Here is a 23,968-nt window from a genome sequence, read left to right on the forward strand (position 1 = left end):
TCTATTGCGGGGTGACCCGATCCTCCAATATAGACTTTTAATAAGTCTGTTGACCGATCCTCCAATATATACTTTTAATAAGTCTGTTGCGGCGTGCAACCCGATCCTCCAATATTTCCATTCCAATCAATTCTTATAGAAGAAATTCCCCAATAAACGCAACAATTAATATAAAATCACAAGACAACAAGCATGCAACAATTATAATTTAATTTATGAAACAAACAATGACAATTAGCAATTTATTATAGAAATCAGGGAGAAAATAGGCAGTTTAATATTTAATATGCTAAATGTCAAATAACAATTAAAATACATAATCCAAATAGCATGTAACAATTAATGCAGGAATTCAAGAATTAATATTTAACAAATAATATGAGAGAAATAATTATTATAATAATTAATTTATGATTTAAAATAATTTATGATTTTTCAAGTAAGCAGGCAAACAATTAATTTAACGACGTATAGACACTCGTCACCTCGCCTATACGTCGATCACATGTAATTCACATAACAAATAATTTAAGGATTCTATTCCCTCAAGTCAAGGTTAACCACGACACTTACCTTGCTTTGCTAATTCCAATCAATTACTCGACCACAGATTTTCCTTTTAAATTTGTCTCCAAAAGCTTCAAATCTATTCATAAACAATTCGATATACTCAATACGAATCATAGGAATTAATTCCATATGAATTTACAAATTTTTCTGATAAAAATTCGAAATTTATTAAAATATTCAGCAGTGGGACACATGTATCAAATCTCGAAAAAACTCACGAAATCCGAACACCCGTTCCGATACGAGTTTAACCATACAAAATTTGTCCAGTTCCGATATCAAATGGACCCTCAAATCTTAATTTTTTGTTTTTTGGAAAGTTTTACAAAAATTCAATTTTCTTCCATCTAAATCCGAGATAAATGATGAATATAGACATGGATTTGTGAAATATAATCAATTTGGGTTAACGAACACTTACCCAATTCAAAGTCGTGAAAATCCCCCTTGCAATCGCCCAAATCCGAGACTTAAAACTCAAAAATGAGTAAAAATGGCTAAGACCCGATTTTATGTATTCTGCCCAGCATTTTCGCATCTCCGGGCTATTTTTTCGCACCTGGCGAAGTGGGGCTGCCAGGCGAAGTTCCGCATCTGCGGACATTTCTATCACACCTGCGACGTCGCAGAAGCGACAAAATGACCGTAGAAGCGGTCCAGCCTTCGCAAAAGCGGTCGCGCATTTGCGTCCCATTTCTCCGCAGAAGCGACGCACCTGGCCAATGCCCAGGTCGCATGTGCGATTACACCAGGTTCTTCCAAGAACTTGCTGCTTTCAACATGCTCTAAACAATCCGAATTTCGTCCGAAACACACCCGAGCCCTTCGGGACCTTATCCAAATATCCCAACAAGTCCCGTAACATAATACGGACTTACTCGGGGTCTCGTATCACATCAAACAATGTTGAAATTACAATTCACAACCCGATTCAAACTTTGAGTTTTAAACTTTTAAAATTGCAAATCTCGTGCCAAAACATATTAAATGAATTCGGAATGACTTCAAATTTGGCACACAAGTCATAAATGACATAACAAAGCTGTTCAAATTACCAGAATCGGATTTCGACTCCGATATCAAAAAGTCAACCCCGTGATCAAACTTGGAATATTTAGCCTTTAAATTGCTAGTTCCGTTAAATGGTCATAACTTGAGATAAGGACCTCCAAATTAAATTCTGGACATACGCCTAAGTCCCAAATCACGATACGGAGCTATCGAAACTATCAAAACACTGATCCAGGTCCGTTTGCTAAAAATGTTGACTAAAGTCAACTCACTTGAATTTTAAAGCTCTGTTTCACATTTTAATTCATTTTTTACAAGAAAACTTTCCGGAAAATTTTACGGACTGCGCACACAAGTCGAGGAATGATAAATGGTGTTTTTTGAGGTCTTAGAACATAGAATTACTTATTAAATTTAAAGATGAAATTTTGGGTCATCACAAGGTTGGAGACAAGCGCCAAGCGAGACGACTAAGGGCAAATTTCATCCTAATTCGTCTAGGACTTGGTAGTTTCAACCCTTCACGCCCCAACATGTATAAAAGGGGTTCTAAACCTATTTCTTAAGGGGGATACATTATTGGAGAGGTAAGAAGGCTACGAGGACACTTGGAAGGAACGAATCACAAGAGTTTTCTCTTCCGTTCTTCCTTAATCTATATTTTAATGCTTTCAATTATTATCATAATTGTTAGTATGGTTATGAGTAGCTAAAATTTATAATCTAGGGTTTGATGGAACCTATTGGAGGATGATTTTCTACTGCATTTAATATAGATTTGTCTTTGATTTTTCTCTACTTGTTCATCTATATTTTCGTTGTTGTTGATTGAAGATCTCTCAATTAACTATGCCTTTTTAGTGTGTATACTGCTCAAGAGAGTACACATTTAGGTAGTTGTTGAACAACACCACTCCTAACGTATTTGATAAATCAATATAGAGGGTTTAAAGGCGGGATTAGAGATAACAAAATCTTGGTGCGATCATAGTGAGCGGTGAATTAGTGTCAGTTGGCGTAGTTCGAGAGAATATGTCTAGTAAATTGTGGTAGTTGCTCGAGAGAGAGCTACGATACCCAAAGTTCTCACTATCAGTAAAGAATACTTAGGCGAATTTATAGGAAACGTAGCGGGGGAGATTTTGATAATAGGGAAAATCGTAACTCTAGACCTCTCCTTAATCTTTTCTCCAAACCTTAGTATCTCTAGGTTATAATTTACTACTTTAATTAGTTAGTTAATTAGTTAGAAATAAAATCTCAATCTTTATAATTTCATAATTTGTTCAAACTTGTCTTCTTAGTGATAGTAAACGGTTGTAGCAAAACCTTAGTTCTCTGTGGGATTCGACTCCGGGCTTTTAAACCAGATTATATTTGCAATGACCGCTTAGTCCTTTTTATAAGGCATTGTCTTCGTAGTTGGAGAGAATGTCTAGTAAATTGCGGTAGTTTCTCGAGAGATGGCTACAACACCTAAAGTACTCACGATCGGTAAAGAATACTTAGGCGAAATTATAGAAGACGTAGGGAGAAGGATTCCGATAATTGGGGAAATCATAACTCTATACCTCTCCTTAATCGTTTCTCCACCCCTTAGTATCTTTTTTTTTTGTCCACCCCCCTAGTATCTTTAGTTGTTAACCTACTCCTTTAATTTGTTTGTTAATTAGATATAAAAATCTTAATATTTATAACATAGGAATTGTTCGAGCTTGTCTTCTCAATGATAGTGAACAGTAGTAGCTAAACCTTGGGTGTGATCAAATTTTGGCGTCGTTTTCGTGGAATTAATGATGTAGCTGTAGCTATAAATATTGCTTGTTGTCAAGTTTGAACTTTTATTTTATTTTGTTTTTATTTTTTAATTTGAGAGACATGGCATCTTGGAACTACGGGAGTTTTGATGTTGGTAATTCTACTTTTGATCTTCCTTACGCATCTTGTGGAGGAAACCACTTGTGCCAAAATTATCAATATATTTCCGAGAGCGAGTTATGTGCATCAACTCAATCTCATGTGTGGAATGTGTGTGATATGTATGGTGGTCAATATGGTTACTTTTATAGTTGTGCTTATATTTCTTATCCTCCCCACACCCCTTGTTATGATAGTTTTACTTTTACTTGTGAAGTTACTAGGAACAAAGAACATGGGGATGCTGATCTAAAGGAGATCAAGGATATGTTAATGCGCCTTGTGGAATAAAATAATAAGACACAATTACAGATAAAAAGGCAAGAGGAAACTATTCACAACTTGAAGGCTCAAGTGAGTCAAGTGGTCGAAACTTTGAATGTTCGACAAGTCAGTATGGCGGATAGTAGCCAAAAACAATATGAATTGGAGTCAGTAGTTGACACTCTGATGAAAGAGGTCAGAGTAGAACATCAACAACCTAGCCAACTAGAATTTGAGGATACCAATGTTGAAGGCGTGATACTAGAGTCAATCGAGGACATTGAGGATAAATATTCAGTTGACTCTACTAGCACTGGTGCAGAGGATGTTGAACATCTCGCAGTTCATGTATTTGAGCGCGTTGGACCTCATTCCAAACACTTCTCTACCTTGTGTTATGATTGTGAAATGTGAATGGATCCTTACGAGCATACAAAGGAGTTAACGGAAGATGTAGATGAGCCTTATATTCTGAAATATTTGAAGCCGTCTAGGAAAGATGACACTCCTCAGATGAAAGCCAAAAAGTGCATAAAGAATCATTTAGTTTTTAGCTTACAAGAATTTGTACCACCCCAAGAGCATGATCATAGAGTAGAATCAAAACTTAGGGTTCAATTCATACGCTCGAGCTGGAGGCAAAAAGTAATTCGCGTCGTGTCGTGTCGTTAAATTAGGCGCTTGTTGGGAGGCAACCCAACTTTACTGCTTTTTTATTTTGTTATTTTTTTAATTGTGTTATTTTGTAGTATAATTCTTTTATTTTGTAGGAGCATAGAAAGGAAAGTCATTGGGAAGGAATCAAAAGCAAATCAGATGGTTGGAACTAAGTATGAGGTATCCGCACGAAGGACTAGGCTTGGGAGAAGTCTGAATATCCCATGAGTTACTAATACTTCGGCCTTTGGCCTACCAGGGAGTTTTTTTCACCCTCTTGTTATTTATGGTGTGTATTGGGGACAATGCACAATTTTAAGTGTGTGGTGAGGAGATTGTTTGGGTGATTTTCTATGATATTTTAGTTGTGTTAGTTTAACTTTTAAAAAATAAATTGGATATTTTCTGACGATGGATCTCTTGAACAACTTTCTTGAGGGATTAAGGTCCAATACAAAAAATTAAAAATATTTTCTTTAGTTTTAGTTAGTTGTAGGTAGATAATAACCCCCCTTGATTTTTCTTTTGGCATCGGTTCTTTTCCAAGGGATGTAACTTGAACCGGGTATTTTTTTAGGAAATCGAGGGAAGAAAATTTGAGTGTTCTATATGTCTTTTGACCTGTTTGATGCTAAAATAGTTAGGCCTTGGCATACAAATTATCTTCCTAACATGTTTTGATGAAAATTAATGCCGTGAAAGATTGAATAGTTTGTCTGTGATTCTTTCTCTCATTTACCTGACTCATTATTCATGTAGTGCTTTATTGCTTAATACTTCTTGATTTTGTGATTACTTGCCTAAACTTGAGAGTTGGAATGGAACCGTCCCGACTAGGGTCATGTGTATTGTGTGATGTGAGGTTTTGATTACATTATGTGTTATCCTGTGTTTGTCTAGAACATGCCTTGTGTGTTAGTCGAAGCGAAATAAGTAAGCTTTGTGAGTTTAGGAGATGATGTATGCGTTTCTTTGATTGTCTATTGAGCTATTATGCCACCATAAATAAAATTATCCGTAGATATCCCATTTGTGCCTATAAGTCTTTTCTTTGGCACCCACATTACAAGCCGATTTCCATTTTATTCTTAATTAAATCTTTTCAAACCTTTACCTCTGAAAGCATGTAAGTCGCTAGAAGAGTAAGGTGAGAGTTGGGGTAGCTTTTGAATGGAACCATAGAAAAGGCCAAAAAGGTGCACATATATTTGAAAGATCATTAGCCAAGCAACCTAAATTTAGGGAGAGTGTTGGAGAATAAAAAAAAATAGAGAAAAAAGAAAAGAAAAAAAAACAAAGAAAATACAAAAAAGAGAAAAAAAAATAGTAAATACGACTCCTATTCATCGTGATACGGGCTAGTGAATACAGAGTTGTGCTTAAAAAAAAGGGCCAAGTTGTATATGGTTTTGTGGCATTGCTTGAATTGGTCATAAATAGTGTGTAGTGTATTAAAGTGCTTAAGAGGGTTAGTCACTATACCCAAAATATATCCTACTTGTCCCTTAGCCTGCATTATAACCAGTAAATACCTAATATATCTTAGATTGTGCGAGCTTAGATTAGTGGAGATATACACTACGAGCAAGCCTATGGTACAACCACGGAGTACACATGAATTTCTTTGTGAGAGTGAGTGATTCTTTGTCCATATATGTGATGTCCTTAAATTATATTCGAATGCATATTTGAATATGTGGACACAATACCCTCTTATTCTTTGGTAGGCACATGATTCCATGACGGATAGGTGACATTATTAAACATCTCTTGTTGGGTGAGTGCACGAGTTGAGAGTGTTTATTGGCGACGAGTCGGTCTTTGAGGTTGGGTGGTTATGGGCAAGTTGTTTGAGTGTTTTTAAATGGTCACTAATATTCCGGCATGTGAAAGTTGGGAAAGGTATGAATGCGTATGCAAGGGCTTAATTGTTGATATCAACCATGGTCATAAGTGTAGTATGTTGAATTGCCAAAGGTTCCTCCATTGTATAATGTCTTGCGTGCATTGTTTGTTTAGCAAGGTTTTAGGTTGCTCGAGGACGAGCAAGAGCTTAAGTGTGGGGGTGGTGATATTAGGCTAAAAATCTATGCTTTCGCATGTAATTTGTCTTGCATTATACCTCAATCTTATTAAATTTGGTGTAAATATTTATGACTCGAGCTTAATAATGGTGTTTATATGTGTAGGAGTCAATTTGAAGTGATTTGGCAAGTGTGCATGCAAAGTGAAGTAAAAAAACAAATGAATTTGGAGGGATTATGATTTTGGTGCCTAGGTTGGCGCCAGGCACCAACCAAAATGTCAATGCCAGAATAGCACAGAAGTGAAAAAATTTTGATGTCCAGCTTGGCACCAGGCGCCAAGCGAGACGGCTAAGGGCGTATTTCATCCTAATTCGGCTAAGACTTGGTAGTTTTGACCCTACATGCCCCCAACATGTATAAAAGGGGTTCTAAACCTATTTCTTAAGGGGGAGACATTATTGGAGAGGCAAGAAGGCTACAGGGACACTTGGAAGCAATGAATCACAAGAGTTTTCTCTTCCGTTCTTCCTTAATCTGTATTTTAATGCTTTTAATTATTACCATGATTGTTAGTATCGTTATGAGTAGCTAAAATTTCTAATCTAGGGTTTGATGAAACCTATTGGAGGATGATTTTCTACTGCGTTTAATATAGATTTGTCTTTGATCTTTCTCTACTTGTTCATCTATATTTTCGTTGTTGTTAATTGCAGAGCTCTCAATTAACTGTGCCTATTTAGTGTGTATACTGCTCAAGAGAGTACACATTTAGGTAGTTATTGAACAACACCACTCCTAACGTATTTGAGAGATCAATACAGAGGGTTTAAAGGCAGGATTAGAGATAACGAAACCTTGGTGCCATCATAATGAGCGGTGAATTAGTGTCAGCTAGCGTAGTTCGAGAGAATATGTCTAGTAAATTGTGGCAGGCATATTTATAAGAAACGTAGTTGGGGGAGATTCCGACAATATAGGAAATCGTAAATCTAGACTTCTCCTTAATCTTTTCTCCAAACCTTAGTATCTCTAGGTTATAATTTACAACTTTAATTAGTTAGAAATAAAATCTCAATCTTTATAATTTCAGAATTTGTTCAAACTTGTCTTCTTAGTGATAGTAAACTGTTGTAGCAAAACCTTAGTTCTCTGTGGGATTCGACTCCGGACTCTTAAACCGGATTATATTTGCAACAACCGCTTAGTCCTTTTTATAAGGCATAGTTGGGCATGATCAAATTAGGAAGAGTAACAATTTATGTTTGACTGTTCTTTTTATGAAAAACTTCTATTAGTATTGAAAAGGAAATTTTACCTCTTATAGCAAACTATTACACCCTATTTATTATAAACCAAAATAATTTCAAAATATTATTACTTATAGCTAATTTTTTTATATTATAGCAAAATAAGTATTTATTTATACCTACCATTTAGGCATGAAATACGGCAATTATGTTCTTTCTCTCTCTCTCTCTCTCTCTCTCTCTCTCTCTCTCTCTCTCTCTCTCTATCAACAAGATTCTCAATCCTCTCTGTTCTCTATCAAATCAGCAGAATCGTCGGCGCTATCATCGTGGTCGTCGTCAGAATCGTCGGCATCATCATCCACTATTGGCTCATCTTCTTAGGCGAACAAATCTAGCCCTGGCTACGCCGGAAAAGATTTGAGGGCCGAGTTTTTGTTCGGCTCCTTTTTTACTTTTAATATAATGTATACAGTATTTTGCTTGGCCGGAAAATGCCATCTCCCACAATCTTTCTTCTCTTCTTTTCTATTTGGTCACACATATAATGATACAAATACACTCAAATATATTGTATTTTTCTATAAATATATTATTTTTTCGCCTGTATTTATGAATTTCGGTGGTCTGTATTTTTTGAATACAGTCGAATATTACTATATTTTGTGATTTTTTGTTGTTTGAATGCAGTCGAATTGAATACGGTGAATTGAATATAATGTATAATAGTGAATAATGAATATGTGTGAATTGAATACAATGTATATAGTCGAATTGAATAGAACGGTATACATGGAATACAGTCGCACGAATACATGGAATACAACACAATACCAACAAAATTTATGTTGAGTTAAATTAGGAGTGATATACGCTAATTGATCATCTTTCCGTTATTAAACAATCGGATTCCCCTATTTGTTTTAGGCGAATCCCGCAATTGTATTTATGAATACAGTAGCGCGAACACAACGAATACAATCGCACGACTGGATTCCCCTATTTTTAGGCAAATTCCGCTATTGTATTCATGAATACAGTAGCACGAATACAGTCGCGTAACAATTAAATAGTAGCTATAGAAAGTAATTATATATATGATAGCTATAGAAAGTTAATAGTCACTCAACAATAGTGGTTTTTGAAAATTTCTAGATTGAAAAAGCAATTTTTGTTTAGTTCCTGGTTTTGCTTTGAAAGAAAAACTATTTCTTTTCTAGAAAAATAATTTTTGCTACTAAACACTTATTTTTTCCCCCAAAATTCTGCCTAAACACCATATAAATCTTCAAGATAAGTTGTACGTATTTTTTTAAGAATCCAAAGGTTTGGCCCTTAGGCTATTAGTTTTAGATAATATCCTCAATGATTGACACAGATAAGGATGATATAAGCTTCATCAATTAATTGGTCATTAAGAAAAGAACAGAGACGGAGAAATTTTAAAATTTTTGAGTTAATGGGTTATAATTAATAATTTTGATATATTCGATGAAGTTTTAAAGATAAATACAAAATTTGAAACAAAGTTAATGCGTTCGGCCGACCCATAGACAACATGTTGGCTCCGCCCCTGGATGTGAAGGCTTAGCTGTTGATCCACCAATTTTTTCAGTTTCATTTGAATAAGTTAAGTTGAACTTTATTCATTTTGGATTTTAGGACAATATTTCAAATACCGATAACTTGATTCTGCATGTAATTTTATAGTTAGTGTTTTTAAATGCATATGCAAGAACCAAAATTACTAAATTCTCCGAACACATTTATTATATACTACCTCCAGCTCCAAGCATTAAATGTGTACATGTGACCAGCTCTTTTTCACAGCTAAAAATGTTCTGAGGACATCATTTTTCAAATCATATGATGGATAACAATAGAACGTGCTCTTTGTTTCTTTCTGTCCTCTCTTTCTCTTGGAATTATTTGAGTTTATAATATTCCTCTTTTTCTTTTGTGTGTTCACTCATTTTGGTGAAAATGAGTTTCTTATCTTACCAAAACTGGCTATTTGTGGGTGTGTTATTTTTTTGAGAAATAATCAACTTTTTTTTGGGTAACCAGAAATAATCAATTCTAGATATGAGAAAGATGCTTTTAATGTCTGCTAAAAACTTTCATATTCATATAAATAAAATCAGTATTTGAGTCAGCTTGTACACAATTCGATTATTTCATTTGATACTTACGATTTCAATATATGTACTAGACAACTCTATTCACTAGGCTTAGGCCGATCAAAAACAATCACCTAGCGTTATTTGACTTTATTAAAAGTTGAACCTTCAACAAATATATCAAGCACTTTATTAAACTCTAGACCATGCCATTAAGTGCAGAATTTTGCACCACATTCTCATTTTTTCAGAAAGAAATTTGAGATTGCTTTCTTCTATCATGACAAGGACCACTTCCTTTAGTGGGAGCTCAGACTTTTGGTTACTTGTGCAAGTTTGCCATTGGACATGATTAAAAAAACCACATCCACATGGCCTTAAAAATCTAATTGATTCTCTTTTTAAAATTCTCTTTATTCTCGGATTGATGTTACTATTTATTGTTTGATTGCATTTTTCTGTTTTAGTTTTCTTGATACCTTGTTATTGTTACCACTTGCCACTAATATTTTTCATTAGCAACTTCTCTACCCTCCAGAGTAGAAGGAAGATCTGCGCACGCACTACCCTAGACCCCATTTGTGAAATCCCACTAGTTTTGTTGTTGTTGTACTTTTTTATTATTATAAGGATTTCACCTAAGGGTACTAAATTTTATGGCTAAAGGCACTATGCTGTTGATCTGTGATGGCAAAAGGCAGTCTGCAGTTCAGCTGTAATCATAACAAAAAATTCACAGTTTGCTTGAAAAAGCATCTTTATAAGGAAAAAGCTAACTTAATGATTTGCACACGTCAAAGCCACTTTACATTTCAATACAGCTTGCAACTTCTGCTTTCCTAAAAAAGCAATTCAAGAATACAAAGTACTATGGTCTAGTGGTGAATGATGCTATCCCTTTCATTCCCAAACCAAACCACAATATATCAACATGGAGAGAGAGAGAGATATATATATTCATTATACAAAAGAGTCAAAAGACAACAAAAATCTTAAGCCAAAAAATCCCTATCCACCAATTTTCCAAAACTACATTAGATCCACACTAGATCAAAGCATCAGAGTTAAAAAAGCAGGAAAATAAAAAAAACAGAAAAAAAAAAAAAAAAATGTTGCTTGTGACTCGCGACAAGGAGGAAGAAACAGAGAGAATGAACAACCAAACCTAGATGAAAGAATGCCAACTTCTCACCTTCCATCAGCAGATGTGAATGACTCGGCAAATCCGTAGGGGCGAATAGGTATACTAGTTTGAGTGTTATCCAAGCTAGGAAGATAAGAAGAAGAGGATGAATCCATGTGAGTTGAAACTTCATAAGATTGCCATTTCTTAAGAGCCTGAGGCAGTGATATATCAAGATCAATGCCATATATGTCGTCTGAGCTTTGCTCGGATGGTTTCCAGAGCTCCACAAGAGATGAAAGAACATTGACAGCGTGACCCATGTCGGGCCTTTGATATGGTTCCCTTGCACAGCAGTGACCGGCTAGCTCAGCTACGGTGCAGATACTTGCGAGTGTTTCTTGATCACTCAAGTCAATCGCGGGGTCGATTGCTTTTCTGAATGTATCCTTATTCAGATGCATTCTTCGGAACCATGATACAAGATGCATGCTCTCCTCAGGTTGGCTTTCATCAAGAGCCTTTCGTCCTGTGATGAGCTCCATCAAAATCACACCGAAACTGAACACGTCCACCTTGGTTGTAACTCTCCCAGTTACTGGCAAACAAATCAAGAGAATACAAGTTTAGAAAATGATGTATCTACATAACAAGATCTCCTTCTATGCACATATCACAATCAGGAAAGCGAGATGCAAGTAATGAATTTGGTTGGCTATGTTTTGAAGATTCTTGACTTTCACTAAGGGGAAATAAGGAGAGAAAAAAACAAGAGGATTTTCTGTTATAAGAATAATGACCTTCAAAGTGTGAGATTATGCTAAAGCAGAAAATGATGGTGCAAAGAAAGCATCAGGAAATAACGTTTCCTGTAGTATGGGTATCAACCTTCAGAAACTAAGTGATCATAACTCTAAAGGAGTTGATAGGATCAAGGATATTTGATATAATACACTAATTGTCGTATGTGAATGACAAGTTCTTACCTATGGACTTAACCTTAATTTGACTTGACTAAGAAAGGGAAACATAACAATATACAACAGATAAATTTGCACACATAGGATAGACCAATTATAAAACAGAAAGCCGATCAATGTAAAAGAAGCCGAGTTCTTGAAGTACACTTAATAATCATCTGACTGTTATCGACCTATCACAAAAAAAGGAAAAGAAATCATCTGACTCTTATTGGCCAAATGACTGCTAATTCTCAACAAGCATTCGTGAGATCCATCTCCTAAGCTTCACACAACTAATACTTTAGAGGTTGGACTTAAAACCAAGTTTATTTAGGCACAAATTGCATACAAATATTAAAGCAACAATTAGCATCAAAAGACACAAATCCGTAAGAAAAACGAATACCTGCATATTCTGGTGCCAGATATCCAAATGTCCCAGCAATCCTTGTCTCTATAGAACCTTTCCCTTCAGGAGCAAGCCGCACAAGGCCAAAATCTGCAATTTTAGCCCTCATATCATCCCCTAGTAGAATATTTGAGGGCTTCAAATCCCTATGAATGAAACTCTGGTGAGCTAAACTATGAAGGTACTCTACACCTCTAGCAACATCTAATGCAATGGTCAGTCTTTTTGTCCATTCCAGGGGTTTCAGCGCCTCCTCTCTCCAGTTGAAAAGATGACTGCTTAATGTTCCTTGAGGCATGTATTCATAGACTAGAAGCTTTTCGTTCCCATCAAGACAGTACCCAAGTAGTCCAACAAGATGCCTATGCCTGACCTTGGTCAAAACAGCAATCTCGGATTTGAATTCAGTAAGCCCCTTCCCAGCAATGAATCCACATTCCATTCTCTTGACGGCAATCTTCGTTCCATCATGCAACTCTCCTTTGTAGACGGTACCAAAGCCTCCCTGCCCTAGTATGTTCTCTTCGCTAAAATTGTTGGTCACATTCTTCAGTACTTGAATGGATATCACCATATTCCCTGCTTCAACCATTTGAATGTCACCGGTTTCACTAGTAGAAACGGTATGAACTTCACTAACTGCACCAACACTGACAACACTGGATCCGGCAACTGTGATCTTCACGCTATCATTGTCAGAACCAGAATTGCGTGGCTGCATCACCACGGCGTTTGGACTTTGCACTTGGCTAAAACGCTTTTGTTTGCTCCTGTACAGACAGAAAGCTGCTGCTCCGATCAAACAAAGCACAAAGACACCCCCAATTACAGAAAATAACACAATTCCAATCCAGCGATTGGGCTTTTTACGAGATGCTTGTGCATTACCATCAGTACCAGAGCCTGGCGAACCACCTGGAGAAGTACTGCCTTGGGAAGTTACATCACTCTTATCCTTTCCGATATCAGGGTTACCACCAGTTTTCAGAATCATATTATTCCTAAAAGCTGGTACTTTTCCATAAATTTGGTTGTTTGACACATCTAACTCCGCAAGGCCGGTCAACGTGGTCAGCTCCTCTGGAATTGTACCTGTGAGGTTATTATCTGCAAGAACTAATCTTTGCAGTGACTTCAGTGAAGCAAATTCAGGAGCTATTGTCCCTGAAAGCCCCATTTTCTGGAAATTTACGATTGTAATGTTACCATTGGTACAAGTAAAACCAAACCAATCAGCACAGGGATTATTTCCCTTCCAGTTCTCCGCAAACTTCCTTGGATAATCCATCGCTTTTGCAATCGAAAGCAATGTATTTACTCTAGGATCACAATCACCTGGTTGTGGCAAACAAAAGCTGTTTGTATCTTTCGTCAAATCAACTGAGACTGAATCTTTGAACTTAGGCATTGGTCCTTGAAACAAATTATTCGTCAAATTAACAAACTTCAAAAACTCAAGATTCACTAAAGAAGCTGGCAAAGGACCTGTAAAGGAATTATCTCTAAGATTCAATACCTCCAAATCCTTTAATCCAGAAAAATCTGGCAACGGGCCCGAAAATCCATTGGAATGTAACCAAACCTCTTTCAAGAATGTCATGTTTTGTAGAACATCAATTCCTCCACTAAGTTTCTGCCCATTTAACCACAAAGACTCAAGCAACAAACCAGAAAAGCTAGAGGGCAATTCACCCTCCAAATTATTAAGAGCCAAATGCAAATTTACCAATCCAGGAAACTCATCAGGGCTTAAAAAGCTAGGAATTTTCCCACTAACATTAGCTGAATTTGCTGAAAAATTCTTAAGGGAAGAAGCATTTTTAAGGCTCTCAGGTATTTCCCAACCAAGAAAAGGATTATTATCAACTTCCACAGATTGTAATGAAGACATTCCAGCAAAGAAATCAGCAGGAATGAAACTAAACTGATTGTTACTAAGCATTAACACTTGTAATGAACTTAAACCACTTAAACTAGGCAAAGGGCCAGAAATATTGTTCCATTGAAGCTCTAAACGCTCAAGCTCAGTCAGTTTAGAGAGTTCTTGAGGGAGATTACCTTGAAGATTCTTGTGACCAATTTGGATCCGGGTCACCCGTTTATCATCTGAACAACCCACATGGTTCCACTTACATGGATCCGGGTCAAGCCAACCCAGTTCTTGAGGTGAGTTTAAGCTCTTTTTCAAAGCTAACATAACTGAGGCATCATTTTCTTGAGAGTTTGCACCAGAGAATAATGCAGAAATCCCAAGAACCAGAAAAGTTACAAGCTTTAACCCAATAAGGGTCTTCATTTTTCTTGTAAAGATTGAAACTTTATGAGATTATAAGGAGAAAAGAAGAAGTTTTTTTTTTTCAAACAAGAAACTGAGAGTTGTTTATAGCAAGTTTAGCAGAAAGTTTTTCAAGAAGATTGTTGGAGTTAGGAAGCAAAGCCTTGAGAGTAGAGCAAGAGCACATGGAGGGAAAGGGCCCCACAAAACTAAGGGACCCACAAAAACTGAAAAGCTAAGAATGGGAAGTTGTAATAGCAGCAAAATGAAGTAACTAAAAGCTGGATGATTCTTGAGAACATGGTCCAAAAAAAGGACAAGTTGGCAGTTGATTTTTGTGTTTGTCAATTGCTTCTTTCTTTTTGGTTAAATTCCTAAGTATAAATATATATATCCCTAACTAGTTGTAATCATTTGTATGTTAAGTATATGATTTTGTAATTTATGATTCTTATTATTGTTAACAGGAAATGAAACTGATGTCCTAAAACAGACTAACAAGTGGTTCAACCTATCTATCATAGATCATTATTTAGTTCAATTGTTGGGGATAAAATGAGCATATAAAGTGTTTTTTCCGGAGTATCTTATTAATAGCATGTTAGATCAAGTATCTAAAATCAGCTTAGTGCTTTTCAAAAATATATTTTCGATGAGAAGCAGTTTGTGTTTGACTAAATTAATTTGAAAAACTTTTTTCGGTAGCAATTAGTGTCTGACCAAGCTTTTAAAAGTGCTTCTAAGTGTATTTTTGTCCAAAATGCTTTTAAAATATGCTTCCGGAATGAAATTACTTTTTTCTGCTTCCCAAAAAATGATTATGTTTCGATTCAAAAACATTTATTTTCTTACAAAAGTTTGGCCAAACACCTCAACTTTAAAAAAAAATATATTATTTTTGAAAAAAATACATTTGACCTCGGAGAAACTTGGCCAAACCTGCTATAAGTTTATTAGCATATTAAATGTAAGCCTAATTTGTTTACACATACTCTGTTGGATCATATTGTTATGCTTGAAATTAGCAACAAGAACGACCACGCAAAAAAAAAAATGAAAGGAAGGAAGGAAGAAAAAAGGTGGTTTTTGACAAAATAACAATGAATAGATTTTGTGAAATTAATTTATATTTTGAGATTGAAATGGTTTCATAGTCTTATACTGACAAGAGAAACGATGTTTGTAATATGATTTGCTCTCTACACATGCAAGCAGCGTAATACGAATTATCTTTTTTGTTCTCTAGAAAAAGGGAAAATTAGAAGGTTTTCTTTATGGGAAAACTAAAATTTAGCACTATAAAGAATAAAACCTCATTTAAATCTTAAGAAAAGTCTCAAGTGGATGGCATACATTTTGCTTATGATGAGTGCATAAACAATTTTTTTTACTACTTTTATAAACAATGGTGATAATATAACATATCATTATCAACGAGTTACAGTACTTTAGTTTAATTGTCAAACGCATAATTTTTATTAGTTTTAGTAAAAGTATTAGTAAGTTGACAAGAAAATCTTGTACAATAATCTTAAATATACTTTTATTTTCTAGAAAATACAATAGAAAAACAAGCTCCAATTGTGAAGAATACTAGTAACATATCTTTCTTTTTTTTTCAAACACTTTATTTTTTATGGGACTAAACTTACTACGTTCAATTCTTATGGGACTAAATTCAGTAATATATACAAAATCATCGGTTACAAAAGTGTTGCAAGCCTGTATTGAATATTGATGTATTCGAGAACAGAAAGGTTCAAAGGAAAAACATTAGCCAAATTAACTTATCCAAAAAAGAAATTGATAATCTACAATATCTTATGCTTTTACGCTCAATAATTTGTAAAGGTCAACTAATACTATTTCATATATTTCAGAAGTTATTATAGTTTAGAGGAAAAAAATCTTAATTGGTTAAGTCTATTAAGCACAAAAGGAATTCGTTGCCTGTTCTTAAGACACTTCCAAAATTAAGACAAGGAATAATACATAAGTTGCACTCCGAACTTATGCTGAAAAAATGAGTTTTTATCCATGTTGGGATTTTAAGCTTGTGTAGCTTAAAGAGTGTGAATGAGAAATGGAGGAAAAATAAAATATTTGAGTTTCCCTCCTTGTCAAAGGGATATTGTCCCATATTGGAGAAAGAAAAGTCTTTTGATGGGTATATACATAATTGCTCTTTTTCTAACTCTTAAAGAGTTAAGAAGAAGGCAAGCCTCGCGTCGTCATCGTCGCTATGCTCCGGCTCCGACTCCGGCTCCTTTTAATTATTTACATAATTAAATAATTAACGAAAAATTCAATCCGAAATAACCCGCGACCCGGTCAGGCCCGGATTATTTTAAATCCGTTTCCCCGCAATATTTCAAACAACCTGTTCCAACAGCCATGGCTGTTTCTGAAAGGTTGCCAACCTTTTCAGAAACAATGTCAACAACTCTATAAATATACTTTGAATCCCAGAATCTTTCCTTACGAAATTTTCTGATCTTTTTCTTCTTTTTCTCCACAAAAATTTCAGTGTGTTTTATAGCTTTCGAGTGGCTCGCTGTTCACCGGCGTTTTTGGTACCAACACTCCGGTGAGTTAAATCGTTCTATCTTAGGAGGATATATTCCAGCACCTCGGGTACTTGAGGGGAATAATTTCCTTAAGGACACACTATGTATTCAGTGGGCTCGATTTATTCCTATACTGTTTTTCCAGAATTTATTTCGTTAAACAAGCATTATTAACTTTCTGTTTTGTTTATATATTTCAGAAAGTTTAATGGTTTAATTATTTATTAAAGTAATACAGATTTATAACAATCCCAACCTTTATAGGTGTCGTTTTTCTATCCTATACTTATTCATACTAAATTTAATTCCTCCTTAAATGGTGATGTGGTACAGCGAGTGAAGTTAATGCGTAAAATACAAAAAAAAAAAAGCCTTAAAAATAGCATAATTGTCCAACTTGTCAGACTTTCTTGGCTCCACCCTCTCCATTTTAGCAACTTTTTAGTACTCTTCTTTTACTTTGCTTCTTCTCCAAATTTCTCCTGTCACTCTCTCCGTCATTTCTTCTTCTATCACCAAGTGACTCTCTTTACTGTCTTTTCCATAAAATCAAAAGCTAATCAACTTTATAAAAAATATTTTTTTAATTCATACTGGTACTGAATATTAACTAGAACATGGAGAAAAAAGGAATAAAAATGAGTGTTGTTTTGTTGGGTCCTTTTGCTGGATCTATCATGGAAGCTGTGTTTTGTTGGTGGAAAGGAGTTTTGGGGCCTGCTATGGTGGTCCAACAATTTAAGTAACTATACTTCAATTCAAACTCAAATAACAAGTTTTATAGGTTTTTCTTCTTCGCTTGCCGGAAAAAATGGAGATGGCAGCAACCGCGACTATATGCGTCGTGGGGGGAGGGGGAGAGAGAAAAATTTGTGTCAAAAAGTAAATAAAAGGGGGGGGGGGGAGACATTAAAAAGAAAAAATAACTAAAAAAACAAAAAAGCATTTGACTCCGACATAGTTCTGATGTGGCTGCTGACGTGGCCGAGCATGTAAAACACTACTATTCACAAGAATGGTTATGTATTTTTAAGGAGGAATTAAATTCAGTATGAATAAGTATATAATGAAAAAACTATACCCGTAAAGGTTGGGATGGAAACTCAGTTTTTCGGCACAAGTTCACGGAGCAAATTATGTATTTTCTAAGACAACCAGAAACTAAAGACTGGATGGGAAAGCTGCAGTTGTAAAGGGCCAAATGGGTCCATGATTTGTAAAGGGCGGACCCAAGGCCCATTATATTGTGCCACTTTCCAGTTCAAAAGAAAATGTGATGTTCCATGGGCCCAATTCAAACTTTTTTATTGGAAGAATTAACATATATAGGGGTCAACCCAATCAATTAATATATGTATAATTCATATATAATTAATATATAATCTATGTATACCTGATAAAAAAAGTAAACAGTGAATCTCGTTGGTTATTTATATAAAAATCCCTTTTTATTATTGATTTTTCTATGTTTTTATTCTTGGGCCGAGGGTAAAGTTTACCGTAAATAGTTTTTTTAACTCACACAAGATAGGGGTAGGGTCATATTCAGTTTCCATACGGGGTACTTTAATGTTGTCAAAATTGATGAGAAAATTGTAGCAGCTTTATATTAATAATCAACCTGACATGTTTCATCATCTATCGCAATGTCAAAACCTTGCTATGGATAAACAATGTTGAAGAAGTGATTAATTATTTTTATCTTAATATTTTCAAGGAAAGTTTGTTAGAAAACTAATCACTTTGCTAAGAATATTAAATTGTACAAATATTGATTGGTATGTGCTCTGGAATGAAGGCTATCTGGTTTTAGCATTGATGTAAAGCTCATTTGCTTCTCTAGTTCACTTTGCCTTACTATACTAAAAATTCTCCTTATGTAATTCATGAAGATGACAAAATATAGTAGTTTGAGTTTTTCCTATTGCTAAACTTTTGATATGACACTAATTTAATGAGGATTTTCTTATCCACATTGTAGTTCTTTTAGTTTCACCTTAATTAATGTATAAGTTGATAACTCCATAGCTTTTGTCAATTATTTACAGCCTTTTTTTTCTTTTTTATGTTGCATTATAGTGCACATAGCCTGATAAATATTCTGGAACACATTAAACTCCTTGTTCTTAAATGCTAATTTCAAATTGATTAGATTAAGAGAAGGCCTATATAAAACTTTTGTAGCATGGGAAATTTTTTTGGCCATAGTTCTCATTCTGTTTTTTCTTTGCATATAGAGAGTTGGATGAAACCTCTACATTTTGCTAGTTGTTCAGCTATCCAAATCAGAATATCACCCATATTTAAAGATTGAAATTCAATCAAACTGTATAATAAATAAATAAATAAAAAAGAAAGCAAAAATATGGTTTTTAGTTTGAAACTTTGATTCTTGGCTGTAAAGTAATTCAATTTTTTTTGCTTTTACTTTTTTCTCAACCTCTTTTATTTATACCATTTTCCTATTTATACAAGAAGAACGAGGTCCAGCAAAATATACCGGCCCAGTATAATATGCTGGAAGTTCATACACAGGTGCTCAAATCTCCAGTATATTATGCTGGAACTTTTCACGTGTTGGAGTTCCAACATAATATGCTGGAAGTTCATACACAGGTGCACCGAACCCCAGTATATTATGCTGGACCGGTTTCTGTTGCAGCAAAATAATGGCTATTTTTCAATGACTTGGCAAACACTGACTATTTTTGAATGACCAATCCAAAAACTGGCTAACCCGTGCTATTTTTACACAAAGACATTATGCTATTCCGGACCCGTGGATGTAAATAATGTAATTTTCAATCATAAAATGTACACAGTATAAATGTCGCAGGAAGGTAAAGAATGTGTCATTTTGCAAACACACTACATTCGCGAATAGATGTTTTGTTAGCTTCTGTACAAATTGGAAGACTTTGATTCTAAATGCATGTAAATAGTATGAAGTAATTCATATGCAATATTATATATATATTGTTATTCCCGTCAATATTCCTGTATTTGTAAATATTAATTCTGCAAAATATAAGTTATCGTAATGAAACAGTAATAATAAATTCGAGCCCACTGAATTCACAGTGTTTCCTTAAGGAATTTAATCCCCTCCTAGTACCCAAGGTAATGGATTATTTCCTCCCAGGATAGAACGAATAACACACTGGTGTAGCGGTACTTCAAACCCCAGTATTTCAGCGAACACAAAGTTCGGTAGCAAATCACACTTACAGTTGCTTTGTTTGAAGTTAAAAACAATGCAGAATGAAAGGAGTATAAACTCAGAAAATCGTATGGAAATGCTGAGAGGAAGGAGTGCAATGTATAGCCAATTTGTTGAGCGAATTGTGTGTTGTGTGTTGAGTGTCTTTCTTCAACATCTGCTGCTCATATATAGAGCAGAAAAATGTTGAAGAAGACCAAACGTCCACCCTCCATGGTGGAGCAAGCATTACATATATTTGGTCCAAAAAATTAATCAATCAATCGATCATTTGACCGAATCCAAATCCGAATCCGAATCCAAATCCAAATCCGGAGCCGGAGCCGGAGCCGGAGCCGGAGCGGGAGCGGGAAGCCGGAGCCGGAGCCGAAGCCGAGCCGAGCGAGCGACGACGACGACGGCGCGAGGCTTGCTTTCTTCTTAACTCTTTAAGAGCTACAAGAAGAGCAATTATATATATACCCACCAAAAATGTCTTCCACTTCCAATATGGGACAATGTCTCATTGTTAAGAGGGGGAAACTTAAAATTTTACTCAAAATTTCATTTTCCCTCCATTTCCCATTCACCCTCATTTTAAGAATATTACATCTTAAAATAAAACCTCAACAATCCCCCACATGAATGGGGAATGGCTATATCACGGAAGTATGCATGAAAAACTGTGTGATTTACAAGCAAGGATTAATTGCATCTGGATAAGTAGGTTTCCCTTTGAACTTTCCGTAGTAAACTTATGTCGGATATACTCGGTCAATCGGTAGATTTGATATCTTTGAACCGTCGATCTTTGGTGTATACCTAGACAACCATAAGTCACACAATCAACCCTTAACCGTCTTTGGTTCTCATTGTTGTGTTCGTTTCAGCCATGAACACCGCCTGGTTTCATAAGTGCGTAGAGAACTGGCCTTACAAAGTTCTCCTTGAAGCGGCTCACACTTTACACTTAAATATGTGATTCCTAAACGTGTCATCCTGTAGATACACTATTTGATATACCTCGTATCAAATTTAGAAATCATTAAAAAGCCTTAATGCTTTATCCTTGGTACTGAACATTGTCTCATCACGAGAATGGACTAAAATTTTATTTGACAATGTTGAACCGTCATTAATGACTTTGTTTGATCTCCTTGAACCTAGATCTTGGGATCTCCAGTCTTCTAGGTAGAGTTACCGCCACAATGACTTGTTCTCGGCCATAGCCCCATTCCCCTTGATGATTTCTCAACTACCTCTCTAGTTAGGCCTTTTGTAAGTGGATCCGACACATTATCACTTGACTTTACATAGTCAATCGTGATAATTCCTCTAGAGAGTAATTGCCTAACGGTTTTATGTCTTCGTCGTATATGACGAGATTTACCGTTATACATGACGCTCCCAGCCCTTCCAATTGCCGCTTGACTATCACAATGTATGCATATTGGTGCCAACGGTTTGGACCAAAATGGAATGTCTTCCAAGAAATTCCGGAGCCATTCAGCTTCTTCACCGGCTTTATCTAAGGCTATGAATTCAGCCTCCATTGTAGAGCGGGCAATACATGTTTGTTTGGACGACTTCCAAGATACCGCTCCTCCACCAATAGTGAATACATATCCACTCGTGGACTTAGAATCAGTTGAACCGGTGATCCAATTTGCATCACAGTATCCCTCAATCACCGCAGGGAAATTACTGTAGTGCAATTCAAAGTTCTGGGTATGTTCTAAATATCCCAAAACTCGTTTCATTGCCATCCAATGAGATTGGCCTGGATTGCTCGTATATCGACTCAGTTTACTTATAGCACAAGCTATATCTGGTCGTGTACAATTCATGATATACATTAAGCATCCCAATACACGAGCATAATCCAATTGTGATATGCTTTGGCCTTTGTTCTTTGCTAATGCAAGATTCACGTCAATTGGAGTCTTTGCAACTTTAAAGCCCAAGTGCTTGAATTTTTCAAGTACTGTCTTAATATAATGAGATTGTGACAATGCCAGACCTTGAGGAGTCTTATGGATCTTAATTCCCAGAATTAAATCAGCAACTCCCAAGTCTTTCATATCAAACTTGCTATTGAGCATACGCTTAGTAGCATTTATGTTGGCAATGTCATTACTCATTATCAGCATATCATCCACATATAGGCAAACAATGACTATGTGATTTGGAACATTTTTAATGTACACACATTTATCACATTCATTTATCTTAAAACCATTTGACAACATTGTTTGGTCAAATTTCGCATGCCATTGTTTGGGTGCTTGTTTTAGTCCGTAAAGAGACTTAACAAGTCTACATACCTTCTTTTCTTTACCTGGAACCACAAACCCTTCAGGTTGTTCCATGTAAATTTCTTCCTCCAACTCTCCATTTAAGAAGGCCGTCTTAACATCCATTTGATGAATTTCAAGACCATACACTGCAGCTAATGCTACTAACATCCGTATGGACGTAATTCTTGTAACTGGAGAGTATGTATCAAAGTAGTCTAGACCTTCTCGTTGTCTATACCCTTTGACTACGAGCCTTGCCTTGAATTTATCAATAGTGCCATCATCTTTGATTTTTCTCTTAAAAATCCATTTAGAACCCAAAGGTTTATTTCCAGGAGGAAGATCAACCAATTCCCATGTATGGTTATTCAATATGGATTCTATTTCACTATTGACTGCCTTTTTCCAAAACAATGATTCCGAAGAAGTCATAGCTTCTTTAAATGTTTAAGGCTCATTCTCCAATAAGAAAGTCACAAAATATGGTCCAAATGAAGTAGACGTCCTTTGACGTTTACTACGTCTTGGATCCTCCTGATTATATGTACTTTCTTTTGTTTCTTCCCGAGATCGTTTAGATCCTTCACCAAACGACTCACATTCCTTTTTATACGGATATATATTTTCAAAGAACTCAGTATTATCTGATTCTATAACCGTATTATTATGAATGCCGGGATTTTCTGATTTATGAACTAGAAATCGATATGCTTTACTATTTGTCGCATATCCTATGAAAACACAATCAACGGTTTTCGGTCCTATCTTTACCCTTTTGGGTTTAGGAACTTGCACTTTTGCCAAACACCCCCACACTTTAAAATAATTCAAGTTGGGCTTCCTTCCTTTCCATTTTTCATATGGAATGGATTGTGTTTTGCTATGGGGCACTCGATTTAATATTCGATTAGCCGTAAGAATGGCTTCCCCCCACAAGTTCTGTGGCAAACCAGAACTTATCAACAACGCATTCATCATCTCCTTTAATGTGCGATTCTTTCTTTCCGCAATCCCATTAGATTGGGGCGTGTAAGGGGCTGTTGTTTGATGAATAATTCCATATTCTAAACATATTTCTTCAAAAGGAGATTCATATTCACCACCCCTATCACTTCTTATCATTTTTACTTTCTTGTTAAGTTGCGTTTCAACTTCATTTTTGTATTGCCTGAATGCGTCTATTGCTTCATCTTTACTATTCAGTAAGTAAACATAGCAATATCGAGTATCATCGTCAATAAAAGTTATGAAATACTTCTTTCCACCGCGAGATGGTATTGACTTCATGTCACAAATATCTGTGTGAATTAAGTCTAAAGGATT

The 23,968-nt window shown here is 35.6% G+C and overlaps 1 protein-coding gene across 1 annotated transcript; it reads right to left on the bottom strand.

Moving 5' to 3' along the window:
* Nucleotides 1-10,570: 10,570 nt before the first annotated feature.
* LOC104084913 (receptor protein kinase TMK1-like) lies at nucleotides 10,571-14,736 on the bottom strand. Its single transcript, XM_009588871.4, has 2 exons — nucleotides 12,305-14,736; nucleotides 10,571-11,534 (listed from the first exon to the last, which is right to left on the bottom strand). The coding sequence occupies exons 1-2, from the start codon at nucleotides 14,601-14,603 to the stop codon at nucleotides 11,002-11,004; spliced, it is 2,832 nt and encodes a 943-aa protein (XP_009587166.1). The 5' UTR covers nucleotides 14,604-14,736; the 3' UTR covers nucleotides 10,571-11,001.
* Nucleotides 14,737-23,968: the final 9,232 nt, after the last annotated feature.

Source organism: Nicotiana tomentosiformis, chromosome 5 (genome assembly GCF_000390325.3).
Source record: "Nicotiana tomentosiformis chromosome 5, ASM39032v3, whole genome shotgun sequence".
Lineage (NCBI taxonomy): Eukaryota > Viridiplantae > Streptophyta > Magnoliopsida > Solanales > Solanaceae > Nicotiana > Nicotiana tomentosiformis.